Below are 27,036 nucleotides of genomic sequence, written 5' to 3' on the forward strand. Positions count from 1 at the left end.
TTTAGGATGTTACATGCCTTGCCTGGAAATTCGCCTGGGAAGACGCACCTTGTCAATACTGACACACTAGCTCATAAATTGAGGTATCTGTTAAATGAATCATTGGTAGCCGTCAACCCACCTTTCCTCTCTGAGACAGATGCAGTCATGCATGCACATCTGTCTATAATTGTACACATGTGCACACAAAAAGACCCACACACAAAACCATAATGGTTTGGGCTACAGTGGACTTTTGTAAATGTTTTTTAATGCACTTTTCTGTATCCATGAGGCTCACACATGTTCATTTTGGATAACTGGAAGGATACAATGCTGCACATCTCAGTTACATTGTGGAGACAGATAAATGCTTATATTCACAATTGCACACATGAATTAATAATTACATGTGAAGTGCTTAGGTGCATCCCATATGCACATGGAGGAAGCATTTTACTTTATACAGTCTGCCATCTGTGCACATGTCAAGTCAGTATGTGGGATGACTCTTGCGCACACACACGCACACACACACACAAAGGCAGCGCTGGCTGAGATTGAGGTCAGGTCACATGCATGGGGAATATTTGATTAAAAGGGGTTAAGACACACAGGGTTAAGACACACAAATACTTTCTGCTGGTGTGGGAGAAGCTTTTGGGTTTTCTTTTTTAAAGGAAATCACAGTTTAATAGAGTACAACGTTGTTTATCCAAAACCCCAGACAGCCAAACTGGTCAACAAATCTAATCTAAAAGAAAAAAAAACACACACTGCATTATGTTTCAGGATAGCTGATGTTTTTAAATCACATTATCTTCAGAGTGTGCACTTGAATAGCCTCTGCATCTTAATAAGGCAAAAAAAAAAAGGGGCGGTGCACTTTTACTTATGTATGAAAATTCACATTCCAAGTGGTGTTCACTGAAGATATTGCAGTATGCTAGCTGCTAAACTGCACTTAGTGTTACACTTTATATATACTTTAGTTTAAGGGTTCACCTCTTTACTGTAAGAGTGATTTTGAAAGTGCTATAATTATGGTTTTCATTTTAGAAATCAGTGCCATAAACTACCAGCACACTCTTAAAGCTTTCTCAAGCTTTTACAGTGTGAGATTGATTGAATTGAATATTCAAATTAGGGGACATTTGTTTGGTTGAATCTTCCCAGTCCGTTTTAGTCTGTAGGTTTCGTTCACTCAGTATTCATGGAAAATCAATTAATATGCTCATAATGAGAAGAAAGTCCCACAGTACAATCATTTTGGTGCCATCGGCAGCAAATACTGGAAAAAAAGGAGAAAAAAAACACATCACAGTGAAGAATGTTTAAAAATGCAAAAAATGAAAAAATAAAAACAAAAGGTTAACAATATTAATTTAAAAAAGCCCAAAAGGAACTAATGATGAAAGTGAATGGAGTGGGACGATTGGGCAGAGTGCTTCTGCGGTTATTGAGGGTGTGTTTGAGTACGCATTGTGTGTGTTCACAAGAAAGTTAGACAGACTGACAGAAAGAACGATTCTTTCAATTATGGAGGGAAATCTTCAACCACATTATCAATCTGTTTCTGACATATTCAAAAATTGCAGCTCCATCAGCAACATGAATGTAACTTTTTTTTTTTTTTTTACATTACAATATAGTATATATATATATAAATATATATATATATATATATATATATATATATAAATATATATATATATATATATATACATATATATATATATATATATATACATATATATATATATATATATGTATATATATATATATATATATATATTACAACCTGATACATTTCAGTTTTTTTATGCATTCATTACTGTTTAGTGCAAAGTGTAGTTAAGCTAGGTTGGTTACAAACAGTTACAACCAAATGTGACACGAGCAGTAAACGTCACTGTTGAAAATAAAGAATGGACTGAACAAGATTGGCCTGAACACTTTTCAAAAGTTCAGTTTGTGAAATACCCTTTGTTTTTTTTGTACAGATTAAACCGCCGAGATGCAACATGTTCATTAATGAGCTTTACAGGTGCTGGTGGGAGGGTTTTGTTACTGTTGGACAGAGCCAGACTAGCTGCTTCCCCTTGTTTCCAGTCTCTGTGCTAAGGTAAGCTAACTGGCTGCTGGCTGTTTGTTCAAGGGACACACATTGAGCGTGGTATCCATCTTCTCACCAGCTCTCCGCCAGAGAGCAAATAAGCATATTTCCCAAAATGTCAGATAACAAAAACAAGAGTGAGGCCGATTCCTGTTGAGGCAAGATTCGTGTCAGATCCATATTTAGAGATATCCTTGGTCAAGAATTGCCTTGAATTTCAACAAGCTGAACAGTTCAGGCAATATTCATTCTTCAACTTGATAGCCAGGATTCCACTGTATTTTTAAACAAAATATATAAAGTGCATTGCTGTTAAGAAGCTTTTGACTTTATACTGACTTTATTTTTGACTTTGTTAGTTTCTATTATAAACCGGATGCTAGGCTCATTTTAGGTTTGAGTTGCTTAGATTTTTTTGCACATAATTGTACATATTTTATGTTGTATCATTCTAAATTGCATATTTACAGTTTTCTTGAAATTGTTAAAGATGTTTGAGCTAAACATTTACAAAATGCTAACACTGGGAAATATGACAGTATCGTATAGTAGTTTTTCTTACTGGAAGTGAATGTTATTTTATGTTTTATCCTTAGTGTATTTGTCCTTTTTATTTCCTTTCCACATTTGATACACAATATTCTTGTTTTAGAACTGAAGAAGGGCCTGTTTTTGTTCATGTGTTTGTGACATTACCACCATATCTAGTTTGTCATGCGTCTCCATCAGCAATGGCATGTTCTTCAACTGCAGCACAGTTCCCTAACACTTTTCAGTTATTGCACAATGGTAACCTTTTTACCTCTCCATCGTTAGCATACAAAAGAAACTGCTATATTTGGAGTGACAAATACTGGGGCATTAAAGCTGCGTTCAAGAGGCTAATTGCTTAAAAGGCTCATTTTAAAAAGATATTTCATACTTCAGAGGAAAGAAACGTTTTTTTTCTTCTTTTCAATAAAATAAATCATTTATTGGTGTCCCTTGTGTGTAAATGTGTCTTTTTCATCTAAAAATGCAAGAGCATGTGTGTGTGTCTGTGCATATCTAGTACAGTGTGTTCCCCATATTTATCAGTACAAAAGGCTCAGTCAGACACAATTCATGAAACAGAATATATCTGTGACCATTCTGGCTTTGAAATCAATGCCACATCCAACTCTTCTGTTATTGTACTTCCTCTTTTCTGTAAATCATATTTTCCTTTACTTCCGTCTCTTTGTCTCTGTCCATCCGTCAGCTGAAGGCAGCAGCAATGTTTTAAGTCATCACGGCTTTTCTTGTTCTACTACAATACTGAAAGGACTTTTTTTTATAGTCCCAATGACCCTGATTACAGTGGTTAATTACAGTACAGACCTTCTTTTTTTTTTGCTTTTATTCATGGAGTGAAACGTTTTAATATAGTGGGATGGGTTAAGCTTGAAAACGTATTCAGATCCTTTACTCATGTAAAACATGACAATGCCACAGGGTCCTGCACAGATGTTGTTCCTTAGTAAAAGCAAGTATATCAGCAAAATGTACTAACAGTATCAATAGTAAAAGTACTTAGTTTAGGTTGGGTTCTACGTGAAGGGAACACCAGTTTGTACATTTTGTCATCAGACCATGTTGGACTACAAAGGTGTTCCTCGTGGTTCCGAGGTCAAAGGGAGGAGGTGCAGTGATCGTTTAACCGGTGAACTTTTTCTAGCACTCCCTCCTGGAAAGATGTTGCCACTTGTTTGTTCACATGCAAAGTGACAGTTGTGCAAAGAGAACAAGGAAATAAGAGACCTAGAAAGAAAGGTTTAAACCCCCGATTGCTTCCTCCCTGCGTGATGTGTGCATGACTGTTGGATTGTAAATTACAGAAAGGGGCAGACAGTGGTGGATTTAACTACAGCACTTTACTGAAGCCCACATTTGAGGTGCAGTATGGGTACTTCCATTTGATGCTACTTCTATTTCACTACATTTCAGAGGGAAATATTGTGTATTCTTCTAATTTTATTTGACATCTAAACTATTTGTATTTCATGGTAAGATTAAAAATGAAAACATCAAATAACATTTCCACACTAAACCTCTCATTTAGATAACTGCTCAAGGCCCGAAGAGTTCAAATTATTCAATATTTCACAAATAAATGCAAAAATAAGAGAACAGGTAAGTAAAAAACTAAAACCTGCTGCTTAAAAGGTGATGCATGAATGTTAGCAACCTGATTATGGAGAAGATCATCTGACATTGTGTCTTAAGATTCTGAAGTGAAGTGGCATAAAATAGAAATAATGTTAAATTTGTAAGTACCAAAGTGGGTCAGATGGATTAAAAACAGTGAGATCTAAGATTTTTTTAGGAGATGTACCATTCATTTAAGTGTTAGTAACAGGTTAAAGACACGTTTGTTAATGGAAGATGAAAAAGAAAGATTGAGATGTGATTCTCTTTCATACATATGTTCTATTATGACTATTTTATTATTTTAAACATTTGTCTCCATAGTGAACAAGTGCCTGGTGCTATGATGGTCTGATATTACAGAACCGGAAACACAACAACACACAGTTCTTTTTCACTCCTTCCCTGCTTCTTGGTTTCCACATCTCTGACCACCTCAGAGTGCCTTCAGTAGGAGGAACTGGTCTTCCAGTGTGTCATATGAGAAGGTGAATGTGGGTTGAATATTAAAAATAGAAAAGATCAGACTGATAGGGCTACAAGGAGGAGCGAGAAAGAGAGAGGAGGAGGATGTGGGAAAAAAACAAGATGACGAAAGAAAGCGGGGTAGTAGACACATGGATGGAGATGAGAAAGGAGATACGTGACGTGAGACAGACGCATGAAGACAGAGAGAAGAGGAAATGTCTATTTTTACCAGTGGTTGGTACAGAGGAAAGGGGAATGTGATAGGCCTCTGCATTAGGCCAAAGAGGAGGAGGATTTTACGCTTGTACAGGCAGATTCGTACGGACATTTACTGAACTGCAGTGTAGAGGAAATTCTACCCATCTACTGAATCCATCACTAATTCTCTGCCCTTTCTTCTTTGTTCGCTCTTCTCCCTCATCAATGCATCTTCTTTCTCTGTATTTCCATTGTTTCTCTTTTTGATAGTTTTCTGTTTTCTGTAGAATTTTTTTTTTCATTATATCTTGCTTCGGAAATAATTAGACATTTCATTTCAAAGCTATTTACTGTCATAAGATGCCATTTACCCCTGAAATGAAACATGCAGTACATGTCAATAGGTACCTATACAATAGGTAAAACATATTAATAAACTACTGTATAATAACATTTAAAGTTAAGCGATGAATCGATTAGGTTGACAAAAGCTAACTATCATCCATTTTAATAATTTGTTGTTAGTTAGTTTTTTAAGCAAACAAATGCAAACGTTCTCTGGTTACAGCTTCTCACGTGTGGATTTGCTGTTTATTTTTGTCTTATATGATTGAAAACTGAATATATTTCTTTTGTCAAAGTGTTGGTCAAACTAAACAACTTCGTCATGATTGCCCTTTTGCCACCATTTCTTGTTGTTCCACACACTAAATGATGAATCAATAATGATAGTAAATGTTGTTGCAGCTCTAACAAAGTGATGACTGCGGTTAGAATCTAACCGCAGTCATCACTTTGTAACCTTTAGATAAACCTTTTCTATTCGTCAATAATGTATCATCTTTTAATCCATTTGAAAACATTCCAAGAGCTCTAGGGAGAAAGCCCCCTGGTTAAAACCTGGTTAAAATTCTCAAATGTTCTATAATATTACTTTTAAAACTCAAATTATATATAATATAAACAATATACACCATGTAGAATTTCAGGCCCGGTTACAAAACCGAACAATTATCTGTTTTTTGCAGCGGATACCGAGATAATGGATAACATTAATCATCCAAATGCAAAAATGTAAAGAAAACAATAAAGACCAAACACATGAGATACCTTTTCAATTTTCTGATGACTAAATAGGCAATAATCAGTTATATTTTGGTAAAAACATCCTTAGTTACTACTTATCAACACTAAAAACTGCTTCATCAGGACTGTGTGGGGGGTTAGATCAGATTTGAACAACCTGGAAACATAAGCAAACAAGTCTATGTTCATGTAGAACCTTATTGCTCAGACAAAGAAGCTGATTAGCTAAACTTGTTTTCATGTGTATGTTTCTTCTTTCTCTGCATTATTTTTACTCTACGGTATGCATCTGTCAGCCAGCCACTCAACACCTCTGCAGCTCTTTATGCTCTTCTTTACTCCCCTTTCCTTTCTGCTGTCTCCTGATTGTCTCTCTCATCTGTCTGTCTCTCTCCTCCGCATCCCCCCATCCCCCTTCCTCCTGGATCGATAGATGACTTCCTGTGTTCAGCAGAGTGACACAATTTAGAGACCACGGAGTTCAGGTTACCAGTCATCTGCGAGTGTGTGTATGTACGTATTGTGATGGGCTTAAGGGGTCACCGAGACATTTGGGGTCAACAGTGGCAGCAGTCCTGTGTTTGCCCTGAAGCCTGTGTGGCTGCTCCACTGACTGTTGGATAAAGCGTCCACCAGACACCAGACAGAATTAGGTTTTTTTTTACATGGGAATTTCTTGTGTATTTAATTATTCTTCATCAAGAGGCAAAATTATTATATGGCAGCCAGAGGATCTTCATTTGGGCCTGTGAATTTGCCATGAATACCTGCAGTTTCTGCTCTGGTACATGATATTTAGTCAGCAGCTTTAGAGCCAAAAAGGTTGTCGTAAATGCACTAAAGGGCTTCAACTGCAGAGAGAAAACTAGAGTTGAACGCTTGCCAGATAAATTTGTTATTTTGTGTCAACTTGTACCTGATGTCTAGGCTGTACCTCACTACCTCTGAAATGCACCAAAGCCCTTTATTTCAACCAATCTTGTGCTCTGACCTCACTGTCTGCCACCGATAAAATAATCTCAAATCATGAAATCCACTATTATCCGCTAACAACTGCTCCTTCTGTTCCTTTTCTGGGCACAAGACAACCAAGCTGTTGTAAAAGACTGACTGACGGGCCCTGATGTCCTTAAATCCCATAATAGCCTTTCTGCATCCATCGCCCTGGGAAACAAGCAGCGGTAAATGGCTTCAGGTTGTCTGAGGTGTACCCAGAGAGCCTAAGATAGATCAATGCAGTCACTCACAGTCATCGTTTTAATTCCACTCCAGCGTAGGCTCCTGCCATAAAACTCCTGCTCCACTCCAGATGCCCAAACCCTCGGGCTCCCACAGCAACGCCGGTGTCACGGCAGCAACTTAAAGAGCTGAAGAATGGACTATCCAAGTGGACGTATAATACTTGTGTGACTCACATTCATTGGTGAGGGCTGGGTGTCCGTACTCAACATCTTTAAGGTATCAACCGAAATAACCCAGTATCAGTTAGTATCAAACCATCTACAATCAAATGATACCTGCAATGGATCCTTTTTGTGCCCAGATCTAGAAAAGAAAATTACAATTTGTACAAACAGTTGAAGCTAAATTAAAATGTCAAAGAATGACATATGGTACACCCCTTTAAACTTATTTCCTTGCACTGCATTTATTTTATTTTTTTATCCTATTTTATTGATGATAAACACATACAAGTTCAACAAATATCACGATAAACACATCTTGATCTTTTGTTGCCAATTAGGAAATCTCTAGACTCCATTATCTCTCAGAAATTTTATGGGCAGGATAGAAAGTAACTTAATCATATTTTCGTGAACCGGTCATCATCTTATGGTCAGGATATGATAATAATAATAATTAAAAGAAGGCTTTGCTCTGTGTGGGTCGTACGTCCCTCGTTCACACCACATACTGTAAAATAAGAACAGCTGATTTCCGGTGCAATAAACCACTTCAACTTCGAATGGTATGGAATGAAGTACTACCTGGTATCGGTACCACTTCATGAACTATCATTTTTAAACAATACCACGTCCTATTGGTGGGTTGCATCTGTAGCTCATGTAGCTCTACCATCACCCTTTTTCCTAGCAATAACTATGATTTCTCTGACTTTGTACGGAATGCCCCAGGAGTGCATTTTAGCTTAATTTCTCTTCTGGAGATCCGAAACACTGTAGAAACAAGACCTGTTTTGTTTACACTACAGCACTTACATTTCTCTCATCCCTTCCACATTTAAAGAGGGGGGGATTTCCTTTTATCTTGACAAGGTTGTATAATATGGTATGTCGAGGAAACACATCTACTCGGTTTCACCAAGCGTCTAATTCCAGCACTCTACATAAACCTCTAATGAAGCAGGCCGTGTGGACTAGAGGTCATTAACTTAACAATGTCGCTGTTCATGGATGGCAGTATTGCCCAACCTCCCTCGACAGAAACAGCTGTTCAACAAGACACAGAGACAAACCTGATCAAGAATCAGACCTACAGTCATAGTACAGCAGTCCTCGAATGGCTTGTCTAATGATGATGTGTGATGAGTACCAACTTTTGGTCATCCTTCTTATTAATAGTGATGTTGTACCCACCACTTCCAGACCTGGGGACAAAGCAACATCACTGAAAGTTGGTAGATGGTGCAGTTTTATTAAAGGCCAATGCAAAGTGGCAAAGATGCATGTGGTCGCAAATGGATGGCACAAAATGAGCTGAGGCGGAAGTTGTTATTACTTTCCCACAAAATGCCCAATTTGTTACCCACTTTAACTTCAACACGTTCATTCCATTTCACGGAAGTCTCAAACACCCGACGATCACAACACAGTGCCTGCACCTGTTATGACAAATAGACTCAAAAATAACGACATAATTGCCATTGTCAGTTATCATCCTTTTGCCACCCACCTCTCATGACCTGAACTTTGAAGCTACATTTTATTGACTTTTAACTCCTAGCTGCTCCCCGCCAGACTGCAAAGAGCTCCAGTCTCCACCAGTTTAAACAGCGGTTCCATGTCTATTAACAGTGTCGGGTCGTGACCTGACCCCACTTATACCTTCACCTCTCCCGTCCATCTCTCTCTTCCTCCCTCCACCTCCCCACTACATCTTTTCATCCCCCTATTACCAAGTCTCTCCCTGTGGACCCTCTGCCACCTCTCTTTCTCATATATAAACACACACACACACACACGTGCACGCAGGCTCTTGTTGCCTCTCAGCTTAACCGTATTTATAACGATCTGACCCTGGGACCTCTCTGCGTTAATGATCATCAGCCCCTCCCAACACAAACACACACATGCTGACAGACAATAACTTGCGCGCTCACGTGCGGCATGTTTTTCTTCTCCCCTTTGTTACGTCGAGATAATTTCAGAGCGGTAATTGTTGCAAGTAATTAGACAACTCGAACAGCCCGAAACTAACAGCTTCAAGAATGTCTCTAGTGAAAGAAATTTGAAGGCCACGCCATTTTCTAACAGTTTGGTCCTGGCAGCTGTGGAATGCTAAATGGCTGTCTCTCATTTAGTAATGGTGAAATAGTCTCAATTTAAAGGGGAACAAACATATTCCTCCATTTAAGAACACCAATAAAATGCACAACTATTTCAGTATTTACAATTAGTGGCAGCTGTTTTCAGCTTTTGTATGAAATCAAGTTTTAATTGAAACCGATGAAACCCAAAACTATATTCTCTTCATCTGGTAAATTATGTTTCAGAGAAACTGAATGATGACATTGGACTCAAACTAATATTACAAATCATATCAATACTATTTGGTTAAAAGCATGACGGGATTTTCCTATGGTTGCAATTATTTTGAATGTGTGAAAACAATTCCATCTGAAAGTTGCAAAGAGTTTAATTACATTTTAATTCAACCCACAACTTGTTTGGTATTCATCATTCGCTCCTCGTTCATCACACTTTCGGGTTTATTCATTGAAAGTGACACATTAGTACACAGTACACGTCTGATCCTGGACACAGGAAGATGCTGCTGGAAGACACTGCAGCTCAACAAACGAGCTCTCAAACACACACCGAAAGCAAGCGTGCACATCCCCACAGACAAAAGAAAACTAACTATTGTGCTCTCCCTCTCATTCCTTTTCTCTCTCTCAAGGCCTTTTTCTATCCTCATGAGTCACCAACACACACACACACATCCTCGCACACAAACAAACTCTGTTTCTCCCTCTCAATCAAGCCCCGTCAGTTGCACTAGAGCCTGATATGAGGCCAGGGACAGAGGAAATGAACGATGTCAACCATTGTTATAATTCAGCACAACCGACCACATGAGAGGCAATACATCTGCTGTACTTTGAGCTCAATCTCAACTCATGATACAATGTTAGCTGTTTACTAATGCTTTGTGTCATGAAGAGGTCTGGAGAAGGACTGTGTTCACTCCGAGTGCGTGTAACTCTGAATAATGTTTCCCGGTTGATGGGACCCATGCTCTAACTTGTTTTTAGTGTTATTTTGTCTTCTACTGACACATGGTGAAGAGCTGATGAAAGACCGAGACTAGATGGAAGCATTCAATTATGATTTTCAAGAGATCCTTATACACACAAACTCGTTTTTTCTCGTTCACACCCCTAAATCAGTGAAGAATGCATAAATCAGTTCGAGGCATGAAATAGACCATCACTCACAAGCTCTTGTTACAGTACTTGTAGGACAATGCACTTAAAAGCAGTAATTTGCTCAACCCTCCGTGTACCTGAGTGATTAAGATGATTTACAAGCGTTGCTGGTTATCATTACGTTATTTTGTGTGTTAGCACTGGAAAGCTATTTCGAATATGATTGTATCATCTGGTACAAACACAAAGTTGGTTGTGTATTCTGCAAAAAGTCCTCTCCGTGCCCTTAAAAAGTTCTTCTTCTTCTGATCCGACGCCCGTATCGGCAGGACAACATCATTTGTATGTGCCTTACAAAACAAAATAGTCTGTTTCAGAATGAAACAACACTTGGTTTAAGGTTTCTTTAAGTTCAGGCAGAAAAATTACTTTATGGCTTAGGGAGCTTCGGTGTCATGCCAACAATAATATGCATGTATCTATTCTAAGGTTATGGAAAGATTTCGGTCATGCATATGAAAACAACGTTGACTTGAAATCACAACCTCATGTCATATGATTCAACTGGAGGAACAAATACAGCGACTAGTAATTTAAATATGCTGACGGACATGTGGATCTTGTTGAGAGACAAAAAAAAATGGAAAATATCCTGTCAGGTTTTAAGCATACACATTAGGGGTTATAGGTCACAGACACTGACACAGGTATGTTTACTTGGATGTGCGAGAGAGGGAGCATCAATGTGTGCAAGTATGCGCTATTTAGTGCTGATATTGTTTGTTTTGGCACTCGACCTGAAGACACAGAATATTAGCTGCAATGACACAAAGGTGTACAATAACTTTTGAAGATGGAATCAGCTTCATGGACTGTTTCCACTTTCCTAATTAGAAACAAATTCTGTTGCCAAAACACTATTTATCTGTGACTGGGTTGGGCTCCGTGTCTGTTTCCAGACCCGTGCCTCATGTTGCTCATGGATTTTATTATCCATGTGGGCTGAACGATTAATCTAAATTAAATTAATCAGATTGAAGGAAGTTCAAGGATTTGTTTAAGGTGAAATGTGTGTCAAAATAATATTTTTAATTAAATATTGTTGTGCTGCACACATCGTCTCCAGACTTCAGAAAGCATATTTGTTTGGTGCAAATCCCTGCAAACAATGTACGCCATTATCGCCTTTGTGATATCGAAAAGCTTATTCTCAGGAGATCTTTTTTCCACCAGGTTCCGAGATTACATTACCCAGCTTTTTAGAAATACTCTTTCTTCGCCCTCTTTCGTTGACTTCATCATTATATGCTACAAAACTTGACTTATAAAACAATAACCCAGCACTCAAACATGAAAACAACAATGTTGACATAGTATCCCGTGTTATACAGGCTTTGCCCTCTAATAGGACTGTTACAGGCTTAGTCACCTATTTTCCGCACACGGAAATTTGCAAGTTTGTTCTCATCCAAACAAGATGAACCAAGTCAGCATTATGGGAGCTGCTACCGCCTCATCCACATATTCCACCAACAATTGTCTAACTCTGTCAGACAATTGTCGGCCCTCCTCTGACTTCTTACGGTGTTGTTGCACATTAAGATGTGTGAGTGTTGGCCAGTGCTATGGCTCATGTGGTCAGCTCAGGGATGTACTTCCTTTGTGGGTGAAAGCCTGTTTGAAATACAATGGGGTGGGTGTCCAGACAGCCCTGCATTCAGACGTGTAAGGAGCTGTGCTGTGGAGTACCAGTGAAACAGGAAATAAGATCATGTTGGTTCAGTTCAGTTGGAGTGACAGATCCATGAGTTTAATGGCTTATGACTACTAAAAACACAGATTATAATATTTGGAAAGTTACCATGGCGGCAACTATTTTAATCCCCGCATAAACAGTAGAAAAACACTGCCTACCCAAAATAGGAAACTAAGAATGTGCATTGGCCCACTCAGCCTCTTGTTGAATGCCAGGCTCCACTTTTTGCCCCACAACTCTGCTTTTCTTTTTTTTTGCACTGTTGATCCTTGTTCAATTGATGGTTTTGGAACGTGACAGAACTCCGACACTGCAAAGGAGTTGGGAGAGGCTGTCTCAGACACTGCTCAACCATCAATAAGCACTTGTCTCTGCTTACTGAAGCCTGTGTTAGATTCCATGATAACAAACCATACTTGACTCTACTTCTATGATCACAATTGGAGCTTTTTATTGAGTCTCTTTGCCGTTTCACAAGTCACTGAAAATCTAGGGGGTGATTAGTGTTGCTAAAAACACATGAATACAAATGTGACTGTCCATTTTATATCCTCCACACTCTACTGTTATGATTATAACTGATGTCTCGCTCTCCTCTTAGATGTCTATTGTGATCCATAATAACAGCTTAACCTCTCTGTTTTATGAGCTCATCTCTGCTAATAACAGCTTAACATTTTGATTCATTCTCTTGTGTCTTCATAACATTAACGAAGCTGCCGTTTGTACTGAGATGCTCCGTCTCACATGCAGGACCTCATTGTCAAGATAACCAAACTCCTTCTTTCTCTGCTCTCACAGGAGCGTCTTCGGTGATCAGTAACGATGACGACTCGGCCTCTCCTCTTCACCACGTCTCTAATGGCAGCAACACTCCATCATCTTCAGAGATGGGCCCGGACGCGGTAATCATTGGCATGACCAAGATCCCGGTGATAGAAAACCCTCAGTACTTCAGGAGCACAAACAGCCTGCTCAAAACTGACACGTGTGAGTAAAAAGCTCACTTATCTTTCATGTGGAACCCAAATTAACTGTGTTAACAAATGCTTATCAACCCATTATGAGCAATGCACTCCAAAGTAGTCAAGCTCACGGTCCTTGTGTTATCCACGGGGGTTACCATGGCAACATCTTCGCTGCTGTCATGGCAATGACCTTGGAGCTGCTGATGATAAGCTGTCAATTCTGAGAGAGAAGTGGGAAATAGAAAAGTCTATTTATTCGCGTGTCTGCATGTGTGTGCCCCGGCATAAGTTAAGCGTGACTCCATTCAAAAATGCATTCATACACACGCATTACAAGAGCTGAAGGCCAAACGTACAGGAGTCTGTGAGCCGTTACAGGTAGAAGTTATTTTAGCAGCGCAACAAGTACGCAGTGGCACAAATATGTATGTCAACAAAACAAGCAAAGAGAAAGTGGTCAAAGAAAGTATAAAGGAGACAAGAGATGAACAGAAATAGAAGAAAAGAGAAACCTGAGGAGAGCAGAAGGAGACAACAGTCAAATAGACGGACAGAGAGCACACACCATATTGACCTGGTCCATCAACATGACATTAGGATTATTGGCAAATAATAAAAGCTTCTCCAGGCTTTGGCCTTGCGTTGCAGTAAATTATGGGACCACGTGTGCATATGTGTGTGTGTGTGTGTGTGTGTGTGTGTGTGTGTGTGTGTGTGTGTGTGTGTGCGTGTGCGTGTGTGTGTGCGTGTGTGCGTGCATGCTCTTATTTGTGAGTGCACGGTTGAAGGAGATATAATAATGAGAGGGATTGGACGTTGACCTCTTTGGTTGTGCGTTATTACTAAAAGACTGACCAGAACAAAAGCGCTGAGGATCAATAAAAGTCAATAACATACTGCGTGTGTTTGTGTGTGTGTATGTAATGCTGCCATTACAACTATTACTCTGTATGCTTCCTTGACTCGCAGACAGGCGGCATAAATACTGAAAGTATCTGAACAATTATTTGTCACTCTTCCTTTTCCGACCCGAGCAACAGCCTTGGATGGAGACAGTTTGGCAAAGTGCATGCTCAGTTGCAGGCCAGGAACTGAACTCTTTTTAAACATTGGTCTTAACCAGCTTGTGGCCTGTGATATTGAATACAAGCTTTGACTTAAAAGATGGCACAGGCCTATTGCTGCCTTCCTGGCAGCAATAAAGCAACAATTACTCAGCAGAGATGATGGATCCGTGAGTAATTACGGGATCTATTCGCTGTGCTGCAAAGCTTCAGTTGTGCAGCTTACCTCTGAAGTTAACACCTCATTAACAATAATTACCTCAGAGGAGCAAGCGTGCATGGTTGGAGAGTGTTGCACGCATCTTGAAAGACTTATAGTAAAACCCCCATGGACTTGCATTGGTTGGAACTACTGTGTGTCTGTTTCTGTAATCCCACATACCGGTATTCATTACATGTATGTGTCAAGCAACTGCAGCAGAGATGCAGTGAATATTTTAGGAAGACTGAGGTCATTCAATTCCCCAAAACAACCCCATCCAGAAAACACCAAAACAGGGTCATATTTTAAGTATCTGTACTTTTTTGTGTTTTATTTTTATATTTTGCCGTTCAAGTTTTATTTAATGGGTCTTTTGAGGAAATTGCTCAGACATTCAACAACTCCTTGAACTGAATTTTGTCTCGAGTGTCTCTCAATTTTTCCACCGATTGCAACCCAAGCACATCGTCTGGGGTTTGTATTTTGTTGTATCTAGGGAATTAGGATTAACATTGTTCTGGAAAATGTTATTCATGAGTCAACAGCAGACAGTAAATGAAAACACCCATTTACACAGACACACACTCACAAACACACTAAGCTTGTGAAAATTGAGGTCACAATTTGCAACACCTGATAGGACGGCGTGCAGTTGGGAGCGTTGGCTGAGCAGAAGGAGTGTCGTGAAGAAGAAAAGGAAAAAAATGTCATGACGTGAACTGCATGAGGAATTTAGAGAAAATGGTTGAAATCCCTGTTGGCCCTGTTTTCAAAGCATCTGTTAAACATGATTGTCTCTTTGACATATCACATTGCTTGGTTCAAACTACCAAACACACAATTCCCAAATTGTTTTACGTCAGCATCCAGGGTCATGGAAATATGTTTGGGCAGATGAGTGAAGGAGATGGGGAGGAAGAGGCAGATGGGAATAGGTGGAATCATTATTTCCCGAGGCATGTATTTATTTGGTTGTTAATAAGATGCTGATTAAGGGGCACAGGTATGAGAGGTGGCTCTTTTGGGAAATGTGAAGAGATCGGAGCACCAAGGGAAAGAACAGATGGAAAAATATGGGAGAGGAGGAGGTTGATAGGAAATATTATTCCTCTTGATGTTAATGTTGTCGGCGCCGTCACAAACAAGTGAGTGATGGAGCAACAGAATGGGGGAAGACCGTGTGCCTGGATGTTAATGTTTAGAGGATGTTGATTAAAAAGTGATAAGTTCAGCAGATGAAGGGAAACGAGAATAGCGAGAAATAAATGATGGAGCAGCGGGATGCTAAATAAGGAAAGTGAGAGTAAGATAATGAGACTGGATGGAGGGATGCTAAATGAGGGAAAACGGGTACTAATTAAGAAAAAAATTTCTGTAGATCTTAATTAAGGACACTGATTGAGGAGAAGAGGAGTGATGTGTAGCACTGCACAAAGAGATGCAGTTTAATAATGAAAGCAGGGTGGAAGGAGTGTAAAATTGTCAAAAGCAGACAGCTAGAAAGCAGAAATCATGAGCAGTATGAGGCCATAATAATAAAATAACGTGATTTTGAAAGTTCTTGATTGCTCGCAATTCTGGAAGATTCTTGAATATATGAATGCAAAATGAGTTGCAATGACACATTATGAATGTAACAATAAAGATACATTTAAAAAGAAAAACAAGCAGAAGGAAAGGCTGTGAGAACAACACCAAATGTTCCTGCCAAAGAAATAAAAGCGATAAGGGAAGCATTGGTCTGCACACATAAATGTATTTCCTATTTGAGGGTGTTAATTAAGGAGAAGTGGTGCAAGGCGTTTTCATGGGTGACCGCTTATTCCACAGGAAATGCTGCGGTGAGGTAATTAGATGGTTAAATAGTGGGTATAGTTAGCTTGTGGGTGTATGAGTTTATTGTGTGCTGCTGTTGGATAGGGAATTGTGTGCTACTGCTGTATGTATGTATGTAATGTATATTGCATATATTTAAATAAAAACACTGACTTTTAGCCACATTGATAACTCTACTAACCGTTCCCATTTAAACATTATGTTTAACCTATATTGTACTAATTAGCACATATCTTCAAATTCTTTGGTGACAAGCTATTTCATGTGTTTTCCTCAAAGCTGCTGTAGTGTAGGTTTGCTCTTAAGATGTTTTATTCATGAACAATTAAAAGTACAGCCTTCCTCCGTGTAACATTACTATAATCAACTAGAAAAGAGGCCAAACTAATCTGACCAACAATAAATAAAAAAGAGCTATATCATCTGTATCAAGCATTAAACCACATCAATTTAATAACATGAAACAGCAACAAAACAGGCAGCACAGAGATCAGCAATAAAAAACTCCACAGCGGCTGCAGCCACAAACACTGGAACCAATTGAGCTTCACATTTTCGCACGCTGTGAAATGCACGCACACGAACGCAACGTTGCCTAGCAACGTTCTCCTCCGAAGAGTTCCAATCATCACAGTACGTATGTGTGTTGTTGTGCTCACCTTCCTGAGCGGCTTTGTGAGAGCTTTGTGCGCCGCGAAGTCCTCCGAAATCTGGTGCAGGTTCAACTTCTCTGCTCGTTGAAAAGGCCAATCAGACTCACTGTCATACTGCGCTCCTCAACGCTTTCGAACACTTGCAACTGAAAGAGGCTTTGCAGCCGCATCAAGGATTATTGTGACACCCTCCTCACTGAAGGTACAACTTCCTCAGTCACCTGGAGAATCAACCGTGAGCATTTGAGCCTTTCAGCAGATCTAGCATGCACCTGTGTGTCTGATTTGGATCGCTCACTTTCTTTGTAGCTGATGCCGAGGGATAAACATGCTAATATATCCCGGCTTTCTTTTGTCCATCTGGCCTGTGGGTCCCTCTTTAGATAATCTTCTTCAAACAACACCTCTACGTCAAAACAGTGTAAACGCTAACTTCGGGTTCACGTGTTCACAGCAGATTCCCGTGACACTGAGACTGTTAGACTCACACTTGTCCCCCGTAAGATAACGGCGAGTAGGAACTGAAATTACTCTTGAAATAACAAAATAGCAATTTATCTCACAACAACTCACGTGTAAATATACAAATACATTAAAAGTTAAAGTGCTGGAAAATACAAAAGTACAAAATAACAGTATATACACGGTATATAGGCAACATTTGCTACATTTGAAAAGGTGTGACCTCAGAAATTCATTTTTATACCATAATGCATCTGGCAAAACAAATTAGTAGGAAGTAGACATAATTTGAGACAGGTGTATACTGTGCAAAACCTACAAACACACACACACACTTATTGCATGGCGTGTGTTCTTCTCCTTTACAATCTTAGATATGCTTTTGAATATGTGATTTAGATGTTTTCTTTCTCTCTGAGTGAGTGAGTGTGTGTGTGTGTGTGTGTGTGTGTGTGTGTGTGTGTGTGTGTGTGTGTGTGTTCTTCTTTGTCGGTCTTTATCATATTGGGTTATGGTGGACCTCGGTAGCTCACAGTGTAGATCGATGCAGCTTCTGAGAGTCTAGCTGGTCTTTAATGTGATATTCTGAGTGGACAGCTTTTCTTCAAATGCACCTCTTAATCACATCACAGATAAATCTCAGCTCTTCGTGTGTGTGTGTGTGTGTGTGTGTGTGTGTGTGTGTGTGTGTGTGTGTGTGTGTGTGTGTGTGTGCGTGTGTGTGTGTGTGTGTGTGTGTGCAAGAAGGACCCAAGTGCATGTGTTATAGGACCATATGTGTTTTCTTTGCAGTCGTAAGGGCACCATGTTCTGCAGAACACATTTATCTATCACTGCCACTGAAAAAGTTACATTTTCTAAGAAATCAGTTGCCGTCGAGTCGCAAGTTACTTAGCAACAGAGAGCAGGTTTGTCAACCCGACATGAAACAGAAAAGAAGATACGTTTTTAAGATTCACATTAGAGTAAAAATTTATTTCAACAACAGAGAATCATTAAACATTTTTATAAAAGCTTACAAAAAACCTCACCTTGCAGCTTTAGAAGATACATCTCCAGCATGATTTGTATTTCCTTTTATATTCTTATACTTGTTTAATCTGGTTTTGGTACAATCCCACACAGACATGCAATCAAAATAAATTACAATGATGTTCCAAACTTCAATAATTGGCGTTTATTCGATGTGTCACAATGTCAGGCATCTCGTTTTTGTGACCTCATGTGAACTAACGTACATAATGTTTCTAAACCAAGATGGCCACCTTTAAAAATGAATTCTTCTCTTTCTCTCCGTCTTTCCTCTTCTTCCAGTCGTCCAGCACATTAAGAGACACAACATCGTGCTGAAGAGAGAGCTGGGAGAGGGAGCCTTCGGGAAAGTCTTCCTGGCCGAGTGTTACAATCTTTCCCCTGACCAGGAGAAGATACTGGTGGCTGTCAAGGTAATCTGAGGGCCTGCTGGTCTTATTCTCACTTTCTTTACTGCAAGAAAACACTGTTCAAAAGTCAAGAAAACAATTGTGTTTGTTCCTACTGCTAAAGTGTTATAGTTCCTTCATAGAACTGCCAGACCGCCAGAATTGGTTTTCATGGTCTATTTTCTGTTGCCCTATTGTCCTTGAAATGTGAGATTATTACTCAATCCCTTTGAATAAAACCCAAACTAAAACAAGGAAGGGACAGATTGTCTCTGCCAAAAGAAATGAAACACCATCCAGTCTGCATTACAAAGAAGGTGTTTCAAATTATGATTGGTCTAGTTTTCAGATGAGATACTTTAAAAACCTTAACCCCTACAGAAGGGTTGGTGGCACCAAAATAACAATGTTGATATTGTAGCTGAAGTTATTGGCTTCTATATATATAGCTGCTGAGGCTCATATCACTGTGGGCGTTGCTGTGTACATGTGTGACAATACATTTCATTTACATTTTCTTTGAATATATATTTACAGTTTAAAGCAGATAATCGTGGGTTTCTGAACCTGATACGTTAGACGATTCCATGTTTGCCATCTCCCCACCTCCGTTTCCTCTATTGTTAGAAAGTCCTCCTTAAAGAGTTTTTTTTCTTAACGCGAAAGGTGGAATTACATTCAAACCGCTGACTTCCGGGGTCAAATTGAATGGTTTAGCAGGGAGCATCCGCCCATCACATCTTTCCATGATGCATCTCTCCATCAAGGATGCTTTCTCTCCTGGTCTGCGGTGAAACACGATCGTATTGGTGGAGATCTCCTCATTAACAATACATGACCTGTGAGAGTCGTCCCCCTCCTCCCCCTCTCTATCTGTCCCCACTTCCTCTGTCTACCATGCCTCACCTCTAACTCTCACCTGCAGTACTTTTCCTTTCTCCTCTGCAGCCATTCATCTTATTACTTACCTCTCCTCAAATCCTCCACCTTCTTTTTCTCTAAACCGCTTGCTGGCCCGCTGATGTTTGCTGCCAGCTTAGCTTCAGCTCAGTCTGAGCTCTCAGTGAAATATGCACCTGAAATTCTCACAGAAGCACAGTTCTGTACAGCATGTAAATTCTGGTAAAGCATTATATTATCAACAGTCAACTTACACTGAAAATAAAGTGCCATAGGTGTGGTTGCATGTAGATTAATCATTTAGTCATTAGAGTAACTTCATTGATTTAACTCTCCCAATTCATTGGATTTTTTTTCCAACTAGCTAATGTACCTCCTGCTCACAGCACAATCTTCCTGCTCTTTTCGTCCTCGTATTTGTGTCAACTGGTATGACTCACCGTTTCTCTCCAGTTGTCTTTATCTCCTCCTCCTTGTTGCTGCATCAACAAAGAGGAGACGTGATGAAAGCTGGGGGAATCACATTTTTTGATTAAATGATGGCATTGTCATTGACTTCTTCTTGCTTAAAAGGTTGGTTCATCCAATTTAGAAAACAAGCTAAACGGGGCCATTCTTTTTGAAGAATGTACAGTAATTCAGATGTCCAAAGTTAGGTATTTGTTTTATCTCAGCGGCAGATTGCTCAAAACTAAAACCAAAACTTACAGCATGACATTTGAGTACAAAAACCAACACCTTTTTATTTGGGTGGGCTGATCTTTCGATTTTTGGCAACATCTTTGTTGATGGCCATTGTTATAGAAATGTAAATAGGGAACACAAATTAATTGAATATGCTATAATCGGGATTCAGAGCATTAATATGGCATAAAAATGATTTGCTATGTAAAGATATAGTGGAGTAATGTATACGTGAGCAGAGAACACCTCCGGTACCCCTTTACTGTTAGCTCTCTCAGCACGTTTATGTAATGGAAATTAATGAACCTTATCAATCTCCTTTAGAGAAAACAAATGTGATGTGAAACAGTGAAATGTCTTTAAGCATTTATTAAACAGAAACTTGGAATAATTCAATTGAATGGACAGAGCTTGTCACCACAGATGGTTCGGAGGTCTGACCAGGAAAAATAGTTCAACACGAGTTTTATACATCAACAATTATTACTGAAATGCTTGCCCTTTCCCCTTTCCCCTGCACTGTCCTCGCAGTGTGCTGACAGGCCTTGGTAGCCGTCTGCCACCTGTTGTTTGGCCCCGGCCCAGAGAGTGAAGAGTGAGAGGAAAGAAAGACAACAAACGAAAAGAATCCCAAACAAATACAGAGATCCACCTGTTATTGTTCCACCCGGATGGCACAGTTCAGACTGGGTCAAGATGAACTGAACTCTGCTTTCAGAGTTCACCTACACATTTAAGAATAAAGCACTTTTGATAAATTTCCACCACAGTTTGCTTAGCTGCAAACCTCCGGCTTGAGAGCAGTTGAGAGGCAATCAAAATGCTCCCAATCTTGTAAAGTAATATAAATGCCATATTACATTTAGTACAATTAGCATATGACACTGAAATATAGAGCACATCTTACTGTCACTTTAGATTATGAAAGTTTGCAACACACTGATTTGTTTCTTCTTTTGCCAACTTTCTGGAATTTCACGTTAACCTCTAACATTTTAATGGATACACATATCAATAATGTACATAAAGCAGCTACACGATGTGTCAGTGCATTCAATCATCATTCCTAAGAGAGCATGCTGGGTTCCTCTCATAAGTACCTTCCTCATGTACATACTGTACTTATGTTGTACTCTGGCATGCATGCTACATTAGAGAAACATGTACACAACATCAAAATAACCTACACTCACTAATAGACCTTAATGGTTCTGGTTTAAGGGTCTGCTATCAATCAGCCAGTCAACCATAATACAGAAGCGAGTTTCTCTGTTACTGTATATCATACACTGAAGGGCAATCAACAACAGACACACTTTATCACATGCAGATACACATAGAAATATGTACACGCCCATATGCACGCTTACACTCCTGGATGTCATTAATCATGAGCACCTAGCACTCTCAGTAATGTTGCCTTCACACATGTACATGTGAGTCACTATACATTCCTGGACGAGAGGTTCTTGATTGCTTCTTATTTGTCCAGGGACCTGAATGTGCGCAGACTGGATGACTAACAGTGCAATATTATGGCTTCTAGCCTGGGAATTAACACGGCATTGTGTTCAGAGACTCGAAGCGTGATAGTTCATACTGCAGCAAGATGCTTCAGGCTCACAGGAAAGTCTCTGAATGTATCATTAAATATGGTTTGCTCAATATTTGTTCCAGTGGACATTTGAACAGTTCAGTTCGCTGATTGAACGCATTTGTTACATTTGTATCCATATCCTTTTTTTTTCCAGGAGCACATGGTGTACAAACAGTACAGTGTGATTTCAAATAGGTCACATGTTAATATTAAAACGTCATGATTGAGCCTTGATCATTTTAGTGCCACTTTTAACAGGTCAGTCTTTGTAAAGCTAGCTTGATTAGCAGTTATTAAATCATTCCCTAATAAGAACAAATGTTGCTTTGTCTTTTTAGCTTCTTGATCATTTGACCTCTTATCATTGCTGGCTTATCATTTGCTGGCTTCTTATAAAGTTAGAAACTTATTTACGTGACTATTAATACGGTATGTAACCAAAATGTATAAATATATGGTTACAAAAAGTAATAAATACTGATCATAGATGCTTTTTAATGGCAGATACTGCTTCAGAAAAGGATTTATTAACCATTAATAAAGCCATTTAGATTTTCTAAACTCTTTATGAAAATGGTATCATCTCTTTGTATCAGTTCTCTTACCCCCAAAACAGATTCAGTCACATAAACAGAAACTGAAAGGTCTAAGATAGGCGTTGAGAGGAAAGCCAATTCCAGTTTTTCTACACGTCCAACATCACATTTCAAACTGAGATTGGAGTGTAGGGTTTCATACAGTATCCATACTGTGCTAATCCACCATCATCGTGTTGTATCTCATTACAGCCTGTAATGTACATGACCAAGCCTTTGTTTGATCATGATACATGATTGGTTGACGATATAGGTGGGTGGAGTTACAGTCTGTGTCATTTTCCGGTGTTTCAGCCGAAAGGTCACGGGTCATTTCCGTCTCCTTGAGATTTCTTAGTGACTTCTCCTTGTCCTTTAAACCTATATTTGTAATAGGAGCTTCTATCTGTGATGTTAGTACATTCACAGACAAACACACACACACAAGGTGGAAAGTGAACATATATCCATGTCATATACTGTAGGAAGACAATAAATTATTCATGTAGGACAAGAGGAATGTTCTATATTTTTCTTCTTTTGATGTGAAATGAATACAGACCCCGTATCACTTTTCTTTTCTGCATCTCTCACTCTCTCACTTGTATGTTTCTTACACTTACACTTACACTTGCATTAGAGAACCTCCCTGACAGATTTCCTGATTCACGGAAGGGAGAAAAGATTAGTTTCAAAGGGAATATAATGAATGTAAACAGTGTTGTACATTGTAATGACTTACATTAATATATACTTTTTTACTGCTCTGCCATTGTCATCAGTCCTGACTCGGTGCCTTGAATTTTACACTCTGTGTGCCGAGTTGCTGTAACTCATTTTTACAAGGCAAGACATTCACTTTTCTTTTCTAGTGGACATCAGCCAAGAAATTGGAGCAGACTGGGTGTACTGTGAAGATGACTAATTGGCAATAGTGTACGTGGCATAATGTGTGACTTTTTAATTTGCCAGTGTATTAAAATGTCGCTTCTGTGTGTGTTCAGACCCTTAAAGAGGCCAGTGAAAATGCCAGGAAGGATTTCCATCGTGAGTCTGAGCTGCTGACCAACCTTCAACATGAACACATTGTCACTTTCTACGGGGTCTGTGTGGAGAGCGACCCTCTCATCATGGTGTTTGAGTACATGAAACATGGAGACCTCAACAAGTTCCTCAGGCACGGCTCTTTTCTTCATTACATCCAAGGCTGATAGTTAGCAACACTGCACAGGAAACAACATGACTCCAGCAAACAATAACTGTGCTCACGTGACAACCTCCCACCTGTTCCCCCGCAGGGCTCACGGTCCGGATGCAGTTCTGATGGCAGAGGGCCAGACCACCAGACCTGTAGAGCTGACCCAGTCTCAGATGCTGCACATCGCCCAGCAGATAGCATCTGGCATGGTCTACCTGGCCTCACAGCACTTTGTGCATCGCGACCTGGCCACCAGGTGTGTCACTTACTCCCTTACTTCATTTGCTACTGCTTATTTTTATGGACTCAATTAACATTACACATTCTTTAAACAGGGACATTTATTCAGCCCCTTCTACATGTAAGGAATAACAGATAATGACGAAGTGAAAACACACCACAATTGAAATACCTGTTAATTAATGATGTTTCCTTTGATTGTCGTTAGAGCACTAATGTTACAAATAGTAACACCATCATTAACGTTGGGTATTATTTACCCGATATAATGTGCCTGATAAAAAATACTTCTCATCAAAATATATAAAAATACAACAATACAAAGCAAATTGAAGTAGTCTTCTTTTATTTTACCCTATAGAGCTTCTCATAAAAAAAGGTCTTTGTAGGGGGGTACCAAAATTGGGTGAAAAATTAGGGAATCGTGAATGAAACATGCATAAAAATGATGAACTTGTTCTTCGGTCCAACCGTTCCTGGGACATGTGAGACTTGTCCTATTAAGGACAAGTCTCCCTGCAATGGTAATGTCCACTCACAATTATTTTACCATAGGTAAACATAACATCCTCTAACTCAAGTAATGTAAAGCATCCACATTAATCTCACCACAGCAGATTGCTGTTACTAAGTTTGTTGTTTGGTTCTCTCTGTTGACCAACAGGAACTGCCTGGTGGGCGAGAACCTGCTGGTAAAGATTGGAGACTTTGGCATGTCCAGAGATGTCTACAGCACGGACTACTACAGGGTAGGTGTATGTGTCGATATCTTTTTATGGCCCTTCTTTTAGCCTCACTCTTCCCTGCATGATGGGTATGCCTGACTGTGATGGAGTTACAGTGACAAGCTTGCTGTGTGTAGAGCAGTGATATTAAACATAACATGTAGCTCACTGTGATGCCGTATGTCATTTAATGTAAGGAAGGTTAGGTTGCGTGTTTTGTTAGGTCACACTTTGTGTGAAGTAAGGGCTGCTTGTTTGAATAAATACTGCAGCATTTTCCGCCATTGAGGGCTGATAAAAACAATTTGTTGTTAATTTGTTTTACAAAATAATGTATTCAGTATTCTTTTATTAATAAGCAGGTGTTCATTTTATGTAGCTGCTGTTCACCAGAGACCGTCAGAGCAGACAGCTGCATTGCAAGCACCAATATATTTGTATACACTCCTCTCATGAAAACTATTCATGACAATTATAATTATACAGTATTTTCATTTTCTTTACTGAGGACTTTGTCAATGCAATATAAAATATGTACCTGGAGACAAGGCACACAAAAAAATCTGCTGATTTGTTTTTGAAAAGGCATAGTTTTTACTTTAAATCTACTGTATCTCTTTTGAGAAATGTATGAAACATCACACTCTGAAATGTTCTACTTATACAATGAAACAAACACGGGAATGTTTCTATAAAGTGCACATAGTCTGGTTAGTTGAAACATTTTAACATAAACACATTGTATTTTGTGTTAATCAAACTCCAACCCACAGCATGATAAGAGTGTGTTTTTTATTCCAGTATTTTGAGTCTGATATAATAATGCAGAGCCACACAAGACATGTATAGAGTTATTTTCACACTGCAGGAAGTTAGTGTAAGTGGGATGTAAACACTGACCTGCAGAACCATCCCAGGGTGGTGAAGACAGGACTACTCTGCAACAAGCAGCCACAATTAAAATATGATATGCTTTATAGTATATGATATAGTATTTGTGTGTGTATGTTGCAGGGACATTTAGCAGCTACACTATGAGTGTCAAGATAACTCAGGGATGTATGAGAGACAGCTGAGAGGGGTGTGTTTTTACTTTACCGTACAGCCATCTGTCACCTTTCCAAAAGGCCAGATCTAATAAATCGCACTGATGGATTGATAGTGACTGTCCATTTTTCCTGACCTTTCCCGTCCACTGTGACAAACTGACATAAATGACAATGACGGAAAAAGAGAGAAAGAGTATAAACTTAACAATAAAATTCTGAAAGATAACAATGATCGGTGGGCCATGATGGATGTAGTATAATTCAGTAATGGCATTGATCGATGCATTTTACTTTTATGTAGAAATCTATCCAGTGAATCACCACCGTAGCGTGGGGGAGGGGTTTGTGTGCTCCAGTAGCCCTGGGAGTGTTGTTGAGGGCAATAGCTCCTGGTAAGGTCTCCCAAGGCAAAGTGGTCCCAGGGAAGGGGCTCAACCGAAAGCAACCCTCTATAAGAGTTGTAGCACCTTGCCTGGAAAAGGGAAACCGGGGCCCCCTGCTGCAGACCATAGTCTAAAAAATCAACGTGGGTCGCTTTCCTGTGGGTCCACCAATCGCAGGGATGGGCATTGGGGTCGGTGGAATTATGCAACATGCACCTGAGGCCGCTGTCAGCGAGGTCTTCCACTTCCATCTCCAGAAGATTGTTTTGCGTATTCTTCGGAGAGGCTGGAGATATGGAACCTGAAGAAGAAGAAGAGTTTCAGGACTACGGCAAAGACTTATTCATATCCCTGGCAGAGGTCACGGTTGTAGTCAAATAGCTCTTTGGCAGCAAGAGAGATGTTCTGTTTGGAAGTTTCATTGACAGGATCCCAAGGGAGCAGAATGTTTGGTTTGGGGATCTCAGAATTATGTCTCCGTTCTTTCTAGTTGATGTGGTTCTGTTGGCTCAATCACACAGTGACCTTCAGCATGCACTGGGGTGGTGTGACGCGGTCGGGATGAGAGTCAGTACCATCTGTCTGTCGGGGGCCATTGTTCGCTGCCATAAAATGATGGACTGCACCCTCTGGGTGTGAAGGAGTTCAAGTACCTCGAGGCCCTGTTCAGTGAGGATGAAGTGGAACAGGAGGTGGAAAGG

General features: G+C 39.6%; 1 protein-coding gene across 1 annotated transcript in view; it reads left to right on the plus strand.

The window, feature by feature from the left end:
- ntrk2a (neurotrophic tyrosine kinase, receptor, type 2a) overlaps window positions 1-27,036 on the plus strand; it is a gene marked incomplete at both ends in the record, with an annotated part of 72,115 nt that overhangs the window by 36,524 nt on the left and 8,555 nt on the right. Inside the window, 5 exons of the mRNA XM_079222516.1 lie at window positions 13,180-13,368; window positions 18,878-19,008; window positions 23,745-23,917; window positions 24,039-24,194; window positions 24,843-24,933. Of these exons, the coding sequence (XP_079078642.1) occupies window positions 13,180-13,368; window positions 18,878-19,008; window positions 23,745-23,917; window positions 24,039-24,194; window positions 24,843-24,933 (740 nt within the window). The remainder of the gene's footprint in view (window positions 1-13,179; window positions 13,369-18,877; window positions 19,009-23,744; window positions 23,918-24,038; window positions 24,195-24,842; window positions 24,934-27,036) is intronic.

Source organism: Taurulus bubalis (genome assembly GCF_910589615.1).
Source record: "Taurulus bubalis genome assembly, chromosome: 8".
Lineage (NCBI taxonomy): Eukaryota > Metazoa > Chordata > Actinopteri > Perciformes > Cottidae > Taurulus > Taurulus bubalis.